This window comes from Aspergillus alliaceus (genome assembly GCF_009176365.1).
Source record: "Aspergillus alliaceus strain CBS 536.65 unplaced genomic scaffold BDW43scaffold_19, whole genome shotgun sequence".
NCBI classification, from domain to species: Eukaryota; Fungi; Ascomycota; class Eurotiomycetes; order Eurotiales; family Aspergillaceae; genus Aspergillus; species Aspergillus alliaceus.
In genome coordinates, this window is record NW_022474702.1 from 225636 (window position 1) to 234712 (window position 9077).

General features: G+C 53.2%; 3 protein-coding genes across 3 annotated transcripts; 2 read left to right on the forward strand and 1 right to left on the reverse strand.

Annotated features, from left to right (window-relative positions):
* Window positions 1-730: 730 nt before the first annotated feature.
* On the forward strand, window positions 731-3276 carry BDW43DRAFT_319066 (Zn(II)2Cys6 transcription factor; the record flags this gene model as incomplete). The annotated part of the gene is made up of 6 exons (XM_032048827.1): window positions 731-1085; window positions 1352-1517; window positions 1596-1777; window positions 1846-2280; window positions 2336-2470; window positions 2530-3276. The coding sequence occupies exons 1-6, from the start codon at window positions 951-953 to the stop codon at window positions 3274-3276; spliced, it is 1800 nt and encodes a 599-aa protein (XP_031900812.1). The 5' UTR covers window positions 731-950.
* Window positions 3277-5268: 1992 nt separating this feature from the next.
* BDW43DRAFT_66451 (esterase/lipase family protein) lies at window positions 5269-6452 on the forward strand. Its single transcript, XM_032050351.1, has one exon. It carries the CDS (start codon window positions 5527-5529, stop codon window positions 6364-6366), a length of 840 nt encoding a protein of 279 aa, XP_031900813.1. The 5' UTR covers window positions 5269-5526; the 3' UTR covers window positions 6367-6452.
* A 4-nt stretch (window positions 6453-6456) lies between these two features.
* Window positions 6457-8806, reverse strand: BDW43DRAFT_274748 (major facilitator superfamily domain-containing protein). Its single transcript, XM_032041765.1, has 6 exons — window positions 8451-8806; window positions 8363-8386; window positions 6923-8297; window positions 6836-6852; window positions 6702-6779; window positions 6457-6640 (listed from the first exon to the last, which is right to left on the reverse strand). Exons 1-6 carry the CDS (start codon window positions 8654-8656, stop codon window positions 6550-6552), a joined length of 1791 nt encoding a protein of 596 aa, XP_031900814.1. The 5' UTR covers window positions 8657-8806; the 3' UTR covers window positions 6457-6549.
* Between the last annotated feature and the right edge of the window lie 271 nt (window positions 8807-9077).

The following is a 9077-nucleotide window of genomic DNA, read 5'->3' on the forward strand; positions in this document are numbered from 1 at the left end:
AAGGAGGTTCTGAAGGGTGTGCCGTTTCCGAGGATCAATGATTCCGATGCGATTGATCGGACGGCAAAGTACCATCTTCGGCGTGGTTGATGCGATGGGCTGCGCTGCTGAGTGTGGTTGGTGTTGCTGTGGTGGCGGTTGCTCTGCGATAGGGTTAGGCGGGACAACAGGGCTCTGGTGCAGCCCATACGTCGGGTGCGATACGTGTATTTTATTGAATTTATTGGCACTGCTCTGGTCGTCAAAGTTTGTTTCTCGTATCGCTTACATATATATCGGTGCTATCAACGTAGAATAAGGAAAAGTAATGTTACTTATGTACAGAGTATTCTCCTATGTAGTACTCAACTGATAAATATCTGTAAAAAAGGGCCGATGACTCTCTTAGTTGACAGAATAGAGACTGGGGAGAAGTTAGGAGAGTATCTTAGGGTTTCCATAACCAGGCAGAGCCATTGGATACCGCAGGTATTGTTACCTACGGCCGCCATCACGTGGTGCGTAGTCCAGGTCACAGGGCCCACAGCGGAGAACTTTTGACTGTTGTTGGACTTTCTGACCATTTGAAGAGACAACCGAGCAGACAGACAGACAGACAAGAACAACCATCCTTTTCTCCTAAAGAACCCAGACAAGAACAGCTCCAACCCTTAGTAGGTTGACTCGCGACAGGGGAGTCGGAAGCACCCTACCCTGCATGGGAAACAACGATCGGACTGACCGTTGGATGGATGCGATGCCCTGTGCATCCCGTCGAACCCACTTCGTCATGACGCCGGCTCTTCCATGCCGTCTTGTTATTGGTCTTCTGGACTTGGCTGTAAGCGAAGCAGCGAGTGTCTCTCGGACATGTTCGTACTGATCTCGTTCGCTTCGATCCTGTCGTACCGTTGGCTCAACTCCATGGTGAACCCAATCTTCCTCTCCTCCCGACTTACATTGGACCCTCCATGATTGCCCACAATTCTCGAGCCTTGCTCGTCTCCGAACATCCCCGCGAGAAGAAGACGGCGGCCATTCCGTCTCAGACTCCCCGTCAAGGTCAAGTGCGATCCTGCAGGGTTTGTCGACTGCGCAAGGTCAAGGTACGTCCCGACCCGATCGTGGTCTGAGCTTTTGTTCTGTTAGCATCGCCGTTGTGAACCCCAGTCTGCATTATTTTTTTTATTTTTATTTTTTATTTTTATTCTTTTTTTTTTTTGGTTAAGAAAAAGAAAAAAAAAAAGAATACATCTAATATAAAATCAAAATCAAAATAATCGATGACCCCATGCCCCATTTGCTCTACATCAACGGTCCCGGCCCCAACCGGCGAAGCCGACGCGTTCTGAAACTGACGACCCACGAATAGTGCGACCGTGTCAAACCCTGTCACGCATGTTGTGCTCATGGCTACCCATCCAAGTGCGTTTACGAACCAGGCACGGACGAGGAACCCCAGCCCATCAGTCAGGCGGACGAGATTCAGAATCTGCGGGTGGACATCCGTGACTTGACCATCCGCCTAAACCACAGTGGTAAGTGTCCCACTCCCGGCGAAAGATCACAATCATAGGATGCATGGCCCTCTGACTTGGCATTGTGTGGTACTGCAGAGCACCGACACCGATCGGAGCGGCGTCTAGCCCAGCTGCAGAAATTGTTTGCGACGATACGTTCGGCCCCGCTGGAGGTTGTGGATCGACTGGTTACACAACTTCGCGCTGCCCCCGGCGGGTCGAATGAGTGGGAAGCACCGGAAGGTGGGTGTGCTAGACAACAGACATGCAGGAACAGCGTGCGAGGCTAACGCGTGCGGCGTATGCAGGCTTTCTCCGCCAACGCTCTTCCGATGAAGGGAGTGAGGATAGTAGCAGGGATAGCGATTACTATGCCTCACACGGATCGGACATTTTTGATTTCAGTCGCAGCCCTTCCGAGAGCAGCGAGGGTTCGTCGGGCTCGTCGGTCATTAGCTTGAACACGTCTAGGCCCATGCTCGATGTATTTATTGAACGCTTTGTCGACGCCTTTAGCCCGGAAGTGGATGTGAAATCGGGGCAGGCGGGAGCCCTGCGACGCGCAGCGGAGATACGCATGTTTTCGCCCATTCTCATGGACGCCTTCGAAGCGGTCTCGGTAGCCTTCTTTGGTCGGGCTGTCCAGGATCCGCGCATCGAGTCTTCGGGCTTCCACCTGTACCCCCGAGTCCTGCGGAGCCTGCAGCATGCTTTACAGGACCCGGAACGGAGCAAAGCCGAGTCAACCCTGGCCACCGTTATCCTCCTGATGGCATTTGAGGTACCCTTTCCTTCTTCCATGGTGTACGGTTCTCAGGCTCATCAATCATTCTCAGAGTGTCGAACGGACCACGCAAGGCTCGCTGACAGCCCATGTTAACGGTGCGTTGCGTTTAATCGAGCACCGCGGACCGGATAATCATATCTTTGGAGTGGAGCACCTCCTCTTCACAGAACTCCGTCCGTATTGGGTAGGCTGCCCCTGATTGATTGAATGCCGTGTTGATCTTGACCTAACGTCGTCGACTAGGTTGGGGCTGCCCTCGTCACGCGTCAGCCCTCATTTCTCGCACGAGAGGATTGGATTAATGTGCCCTGGTCGGCTGGGACGACCAAGAAGGATATCCTCCACTACTTGCTAGATTTAACGGTCGAGGTGCCGGCACTGCTTGCGGAGTACGACGCATTGGAGGCCACGCTACGGTCGGGGGTTCCCACTGCGCATGAAATTGCAGTCAAACAGACATCCCTTTGGAACAGGGTTTCCGACCTCACCTGCCGGTTCATCCAATGGAAGGTTGACTGGGTGGATGCCTATCCGGACGGGCCGCCCAGGGAGGTCGCCGCCGAACCCAACGACCTGTTTCCCATTTTCCGCTGTCGCGACCTCCGGACTGGCGCCGTGATCACCCCGACGAAATTTGAGTACCCGAACCTTCGTCTGGCCCAGACGATGTGCCTCTACTACACCTCGCGGCTGGTTTTGTCGTCGGTCGACACCCGACCGGACGACCGGGTGGGGCCCATGCAGCAATATGCGCTAGGCTGCGGTATTTGCCGAACTCTCGAATGGTACATCTTAACGGCACCGGGTAACATGATCAATCGATTGGCTTTCCCCGTGCGGGTTGCCTGGGAGGTATTCCCCGATGGAGGGCCCGAACGACAGTTCATCTACGACGTGTTGAAACTGGTAGAGAAGCGCCACTCGCTGGGGCTATGGGGGAGTGGAATGTCGGAGTTATCTCCGCGTGCTGGGCCACCACCGAAAGTATGATTCGTGGAAGGGAAACTAAAATAGTGTATTGGCGTTCGCAGGCACGAGGGCCGATGCTGTAAAGGAACGACGTTACGAGTGATATGAACTTGGTCAAAAGTTGCATTTTGTCTGTGCGCGAGCTTTTCTAATTTAAGATCGAATGGGACACCAGTCTTGATGGGATTTAATGATAAGGCATAACCTATATGATGTACAATAATCCATCATGAAACAGTCTCGGTTAATGGCGACAATATGTTATTCCTGTTCGCTATTCACCCATGGAGTGTGACCCGACGTAATGACTCTGAATCGTTCAACCGGCCCCAGAATAGTGATATCAATCAGTCGTCCTTGGGAGGAGTAGCGGTCTTGTAGCCTATAGATGCGAGCGAGAGCATAACCCTCGCCGCCCTAACCGCCTGCGCCAAATCGACCGTTTTCAGGCTGCGTGATGCACGCGCAGAGACTCGAGGATCTGCCGATGAGAAACGACACAAGGGGCGTACAATATATTATATTCTAAGTGCTGAAGAGGTATCTTCAACAACACCTCAGTGTTCAACGCCATATATTGTATACCCACAGTGTCATGGAGTGGGGTAGATTGATCGCGAGTATTTGATGCTTGCAGAGTTGACTCCCATGTCAACCGTAACAAACTACACGACGACCCAACATGAACCCTAGGATACAACCTTGGTAGCTGTACTAGAGCCGGTGCCTGTAGCGGCTTCACTCCCTCCTCGCCTACATGTCCTAAGGTTTATCCTAAGGGCTAACAACGGTAATAACACCATACCTACCGTTACATTTTCAGAACCACAGCAAGCCGGAAGTTCATCCCTGAGCAGACAGAGCGGATCGCTGGCGAGCATACCGGCTGTGGGCGTCGACAAGGCATGTATCATCCAATGGAACTAGTAGCGGTGGAGGGATGATAAGTCTGTGTCAGGATAATCTAGTTTCCTCAGCTTTCGCGGTCCTTACGATCTTTCTTGGGGTTTGCCAGTTGCTGGCTGGTACGACTCCAAGCCAGATTGTCAAGGGTATCTACTATTAAGGGTAGAGCACCTGTCAACTGGGTAAGGGTACGTAGGCTAAAGGAAAGAGAGAGGTCAAAGGCAGGCAGTAGATACTATTCAGACAAGAGACTGATTCTTGATCTCCTACTACTACTAACGATTCGCTAATTTATAGCTGAAGGCTCCATGCCTAAAGGATTCAGAATCCCCCTTGGACCCTATCTGTCGTGTGGTCTGATGTTCCTCATCGAGGGCTGATTGCCTACGCACCTGGGTCACGGTAACCTGTACGGTCATCAGGCTGAAGCGCTATTCGATCTGTGCCACAGATATCCTCTCCAAGCTCCAGCAATTCTGCATCGAATTACAAGATGTATCTACACTGGTTATACGTCCTCACTACCAAGAAAACACGCATTATACAAGGTCAGAATATCGTAAAGGGTTGATCTGGTAGGATTGGCAGGATAGCTCAATGTGCTGATCTAACAAATGGATATCGATAGAGGGCCGGGAAATGAGACCCGATAGATGGTCTTCACAGCGCTGTCATTGGATTTGACATAAGATAGCTCGTTCGGGAGGTAGATGCCCTTGCTTCTTTATTCTACGCGCCATGGTTCTGGATGTCGATGTCAAATCCAGCGTGTGGTATAGCTTCTTGACGAGGAGCGCCCGGGACATATCAACACCACGAGTATTCAGAATTTATGCTTTCACTATGAATTACCCGGGCGAGCACGTCACAAAGCTGACAGGTATGAATATAACTCCCCGATACTACTTAGGATTACATGGGAATGGAATGCAGAGAATATCAGGAGGAATAGTCTTCAATAGTGTGGGTTAGCGGCAGCCCTAATTGAGCCAACTATCGGAAAACTCCACCAGAAGGGACTGGATCTGAATGGTTCCTGAGGCTGATCGCTATTTTCTCATCTATCATTTTTTTATTTTTTCTCTTTTTCACAATCTATCTAGGAGGGTCCACACCAGCTGAATTTCAGCTGGTCGGTGCATTTCGACATAAATATGCGATACGATCCCTGGACAGTTGATGAAATTTAATTCTGTTACTTTCGTTTGTGTCCAGTAGGAACCATTCATTCATTCATTATACTGCTCCATTTCTCCATTCCTTCATTCATATAATACTTCTTCCCTCCTCCCCCTTTTACCCTTCCTTCATACATCCACTCCCTCTAGGAAATAAAAATCATAGTCGCCCAAACCGCTAAAAAAAATGAAAATCCAACCCCTCCTCCCCCTAACAGCCCTCCTCCTCACTCCCACCCTAGCATCCGGCATAAACGACTTCTCCTGCAAACTCACCCCTTCCCACCCAAACCCAGTAGTCCTCCTGCACGGGCTCGGCGCCACCTTCTACGAAGACCTCAACTTCCTGCAATACTGGCTCCAAGCCCAAGGCTACTGCACCTACGCGCAAACCTACGGCGCCTACGACGGCTTCCCCTGGCTCGGCGGCCTCCGTCCGATCAGCGACTCCTCCGCCGAAATCGCCGACTACATCCGCACCGTGGCCGCACAGACCGGCGCCAAGAAGATCGACCTGGTCGGCCACTCCGAGGGCGCGTTCCAATCGCTCTATGTTCCCAAATTCCAGGGCGTCGCGGATCTCCTGGACAAGGTGGTTGCCATTGCGCCCCCGACCAGGGGGACGAATTTCGGGGGCCTGTATAATCTGGCGTACCTGTTTGGCAATGCGTCGAGGGAGGCTGTGGGGGAGGTGTTGAGGGCGGTTGGGTGCGCCGCGTGCGATGAGCTGGGGCCCGGTGGGGCGGCGGTGGAACGGCTGCATGATGGGCAGCCGATTGTGCAAGAGGGCAATAAGCTGACGGTTATTGTGTCGCGGGGCGACGAGATGGTTACACCGCATGAGACGTCGTGGGTGCGGGAGGAGGGCGTCCATAATACCTACGTGCAGGACTTTTGTCCCCTCGACCCGGTTGGGCATATTGGGGAGGCGTACGATTTGAATGTGTGGAATTTGGTTAAGAATGCGCTTGATGGGACGCCGGAGAGGAAGTTCTTTTGTGTGATTGGGTCGCCTGGGAAGGTCTGAGTTTTAGAGAGATGGAACGGGGAGAGGGGACCGGAATTGTATAGTTGTATAGTATAGAGTACTAATCACGAGGGTATAATCCCATATGTACACGTATTATTAATGTATAGTCGTCAGCAATCAAACATCAACATCAACAACAACAACATGAACATCAACATGAACGGTCAAGATCGTGAGAAATCATCGGGCGGAGGGCTTTTCCTCCACTAGGGTTTCGTCGGATGATCGTGAATCTTGGCTTTGGCTCTCTTGGACGAGATTGTGGCCGTCGCTGCGGATTTGGTCAGAAGAAAGATACTTGTGCGATTTGGGGCGAGGGAGATGTGACTTACCCGAGTCTCTTGTTCGGCAGCAGCAGCGACAGGATTACAACGGGAGCGGAAAACGCCAGGGCGGCGATGGTGATGTATCTGGCGGGGCGTGGTTAGTATGTGATGGGTCATTCAAATCCTCGCACGAGACATACCCCATGACATCTGAATACTGGAGGGACAATTAGCAAGAAGAGCCCACGTTTCGAAGGAAGCACCCGGCGGATCGAGGCGAGACTTACAGCTTGATTCACCGCATTACGCTCCGACGTCCCCCACGTCGGCAGCGTACCGGTGATGGAGTTGTATAGCTGGACGACGATATCCTCATCCACACTGTGACCTAAATGCAGGTGCAGCCGCTCACGCAACTTATTGGAGTAAATCGCGCCGGCGATCGCAGAGCCGATCCCATTACCCAAGAACGATCCGAGCAGAATTAGGGAGGTGACCTGCGCTAATTCCGCATGGGACACGGAGATCTGCGCCGCCACAATGACAATGGTTTCAATCATGCCGCTGCCGGCGCCCTGGATCAGCTGGACGATAAACAGTTCCGCCACGGAGCTCTCGTTTGTTCGCAGGCGGACCATCACCCCGTATCCGACCATCCGGATCGCGGCGCCAGCCACCCCGATCCACTTGTACGACCGGAGTCGATACATGAGCAGGCCGGTGCCCATGCCCACCAAGGCCTGCATGACGCTGTTGGTGTAGTTGAGGAACTGCGCATCCCGCGGGGAGAAGTTATGAGACACCATCGACCACACGTACAGGTAGGTCTGCGTGGTCCCGAATCCGATGTTGTCGATGCACGCCAAGGCCACGGAGACCACGACGGACATGGTGCGGAAGTAACGGGTAGGGACCACCGGGTGCCGTGCGACGTACTTTTCGTACGGATAGAGACAGATGAGCGCGATGGCACCGAGGGCAATCAAGGCATCGACCCACGGGGTCTTCCAGCAGTCGGATGCCGTGGCGGCCAGCGTGACCGGGATCAAGATCAAGGCAAACCCGCCGCTCAGAAGCATAATGCCGCCCAGGTCGATCCGCGAACAGAACGTGAAGAGATTGAGCCGCTCCGTCAGGATGAGGCCGGATCGTTTGGCCCGTCGTTCGAAAACGAGGAGGGTGACGATGATGAAGCTGGTGCAGAAGGGCATCAAGATGGCGAACATGCCGATCCCCCAGCGCCAGCCGATCCCATTCACGACGCTGTCGACAATGAAGGCGGACACCCACGGCGTGATTAAAAAGGGGATGTACAAGATGTTGTAGACAAAGCCTCGCCAGCGCATGGAAGAGATATCCGACACGACCGTGGAGTTGAGGATGGCCGTGCCGGCCTGGCCGACGGAATAGAAGACGTAGCCTCCCGCATAGGTGTTGAAGGTTCCGGACGATGCACAGAGGATGTATGACAGGATATAGCACGTGATGGTGAAGATGTATGCCTCGGCCCGGCCCAGGACGTCCGACACTTTGGCGATGGGCGGTTTGCTTACTGCAGTAATGATGCTGGCCGCCGTGTTCAGCGTGGCCAGTACCGAGAGATGCTTGAAGTCGGATGTAGCAAAGTTGCGATACGTCCCTACCGTTGAATTGTCGAGTTCACTAGGTTGGGGGGGTTAGAGCTACGGGGAAAAGACCCGGGGGGGTGAGGTTATCGCAAGACTGACAAGATAATCATAACCATGGCCAGGCTGACCGATGCTCTCTGGTTAGTATTCTGGGGGTTTCAAGATCGGGATCATGTCTGTACCGTACCCGATATAGAGGAGATATCTTCCCTTGCGGCCACCAACAGCCTCGACAGCTTCGATTTTGACAGCTCCAGTCGCTTGGGGTGGAGGACTGGATTCCGTCACATGAACCTCCAGTTCTCCACGTTTCTCGTCATATAGCGAGGAGGGACTGGAGAGACTGTCGTCCCTCCTCGACGGCTGGAAAAACCTCGTCCAAGCAGGTAGCATGGCGTTGACATCGACTTACAACACCTATGCAGCACCAGGGGTCGACGGGGTTAATAGATGACTAACTACTGGTAGCGTAGCAGGATCCTCATAGCTACCGACCAAGATTTGCAAGAGGTCGTGAGGAAGGTGGAAGAAGGAGGAGGCGGCGGGGGGGGGGGGGGGGGGGGGGGGGGGGAGAGGGTCCGCGTGACTTACTCCTTTTTGATGTACCACTTTGGAAATGGTTCCCTTTTGTGGGCTGCGGATGACCGTTTCCATTTTCATACTCTCAATGACCACCAAGGGTTGATCCTTTTCCACCACATCGCCCGCCTGAACTTCCACGCGCAACACTTTGCACGGCATTGGCGCCAGGACGCTGTTGGTGACGTCCTTCGTACCCAGTGCTTTGTCCATCCACTTGGCCCGGGGTATCGAC

What these genes read in the sequence shown, in the direction of transcription:
- BDW43DRAFT_66451 (XM_032050351.1), top strand. Translation starts at nt 5,527, where the DNA reads ATGAAAATCCAACCCCTCCTCCCCCTAACAGCCCTCCTCCTCACTCCC.
- BDW43DRAFT_274748 (XM_032041765.1), bottom strand. Translation starts at nt 8,656, where the DNA reads ATGCTACCTGCTTGGACGAGGTTTTTCCAGCCGTCGAGGAGGGACGAC. An exon ending in AGATATCTCCTCTATATCGG is followed by an intron (nt 8,387 to 8,450) that starts GTACGGTACAGA and finishes AGCATCGGTCAG; the next exon opens with CCTGGCCATGGTTATGATTA. An exon ending in CTGCCGAACAAGAGACTCGG is followed by an intron (nt 6,641 to 6,701) that starts GTAAGTCACATC and finishes CCAAATCCGCAG; the next exon opens with CGACGGCCACAATCTCGTCC.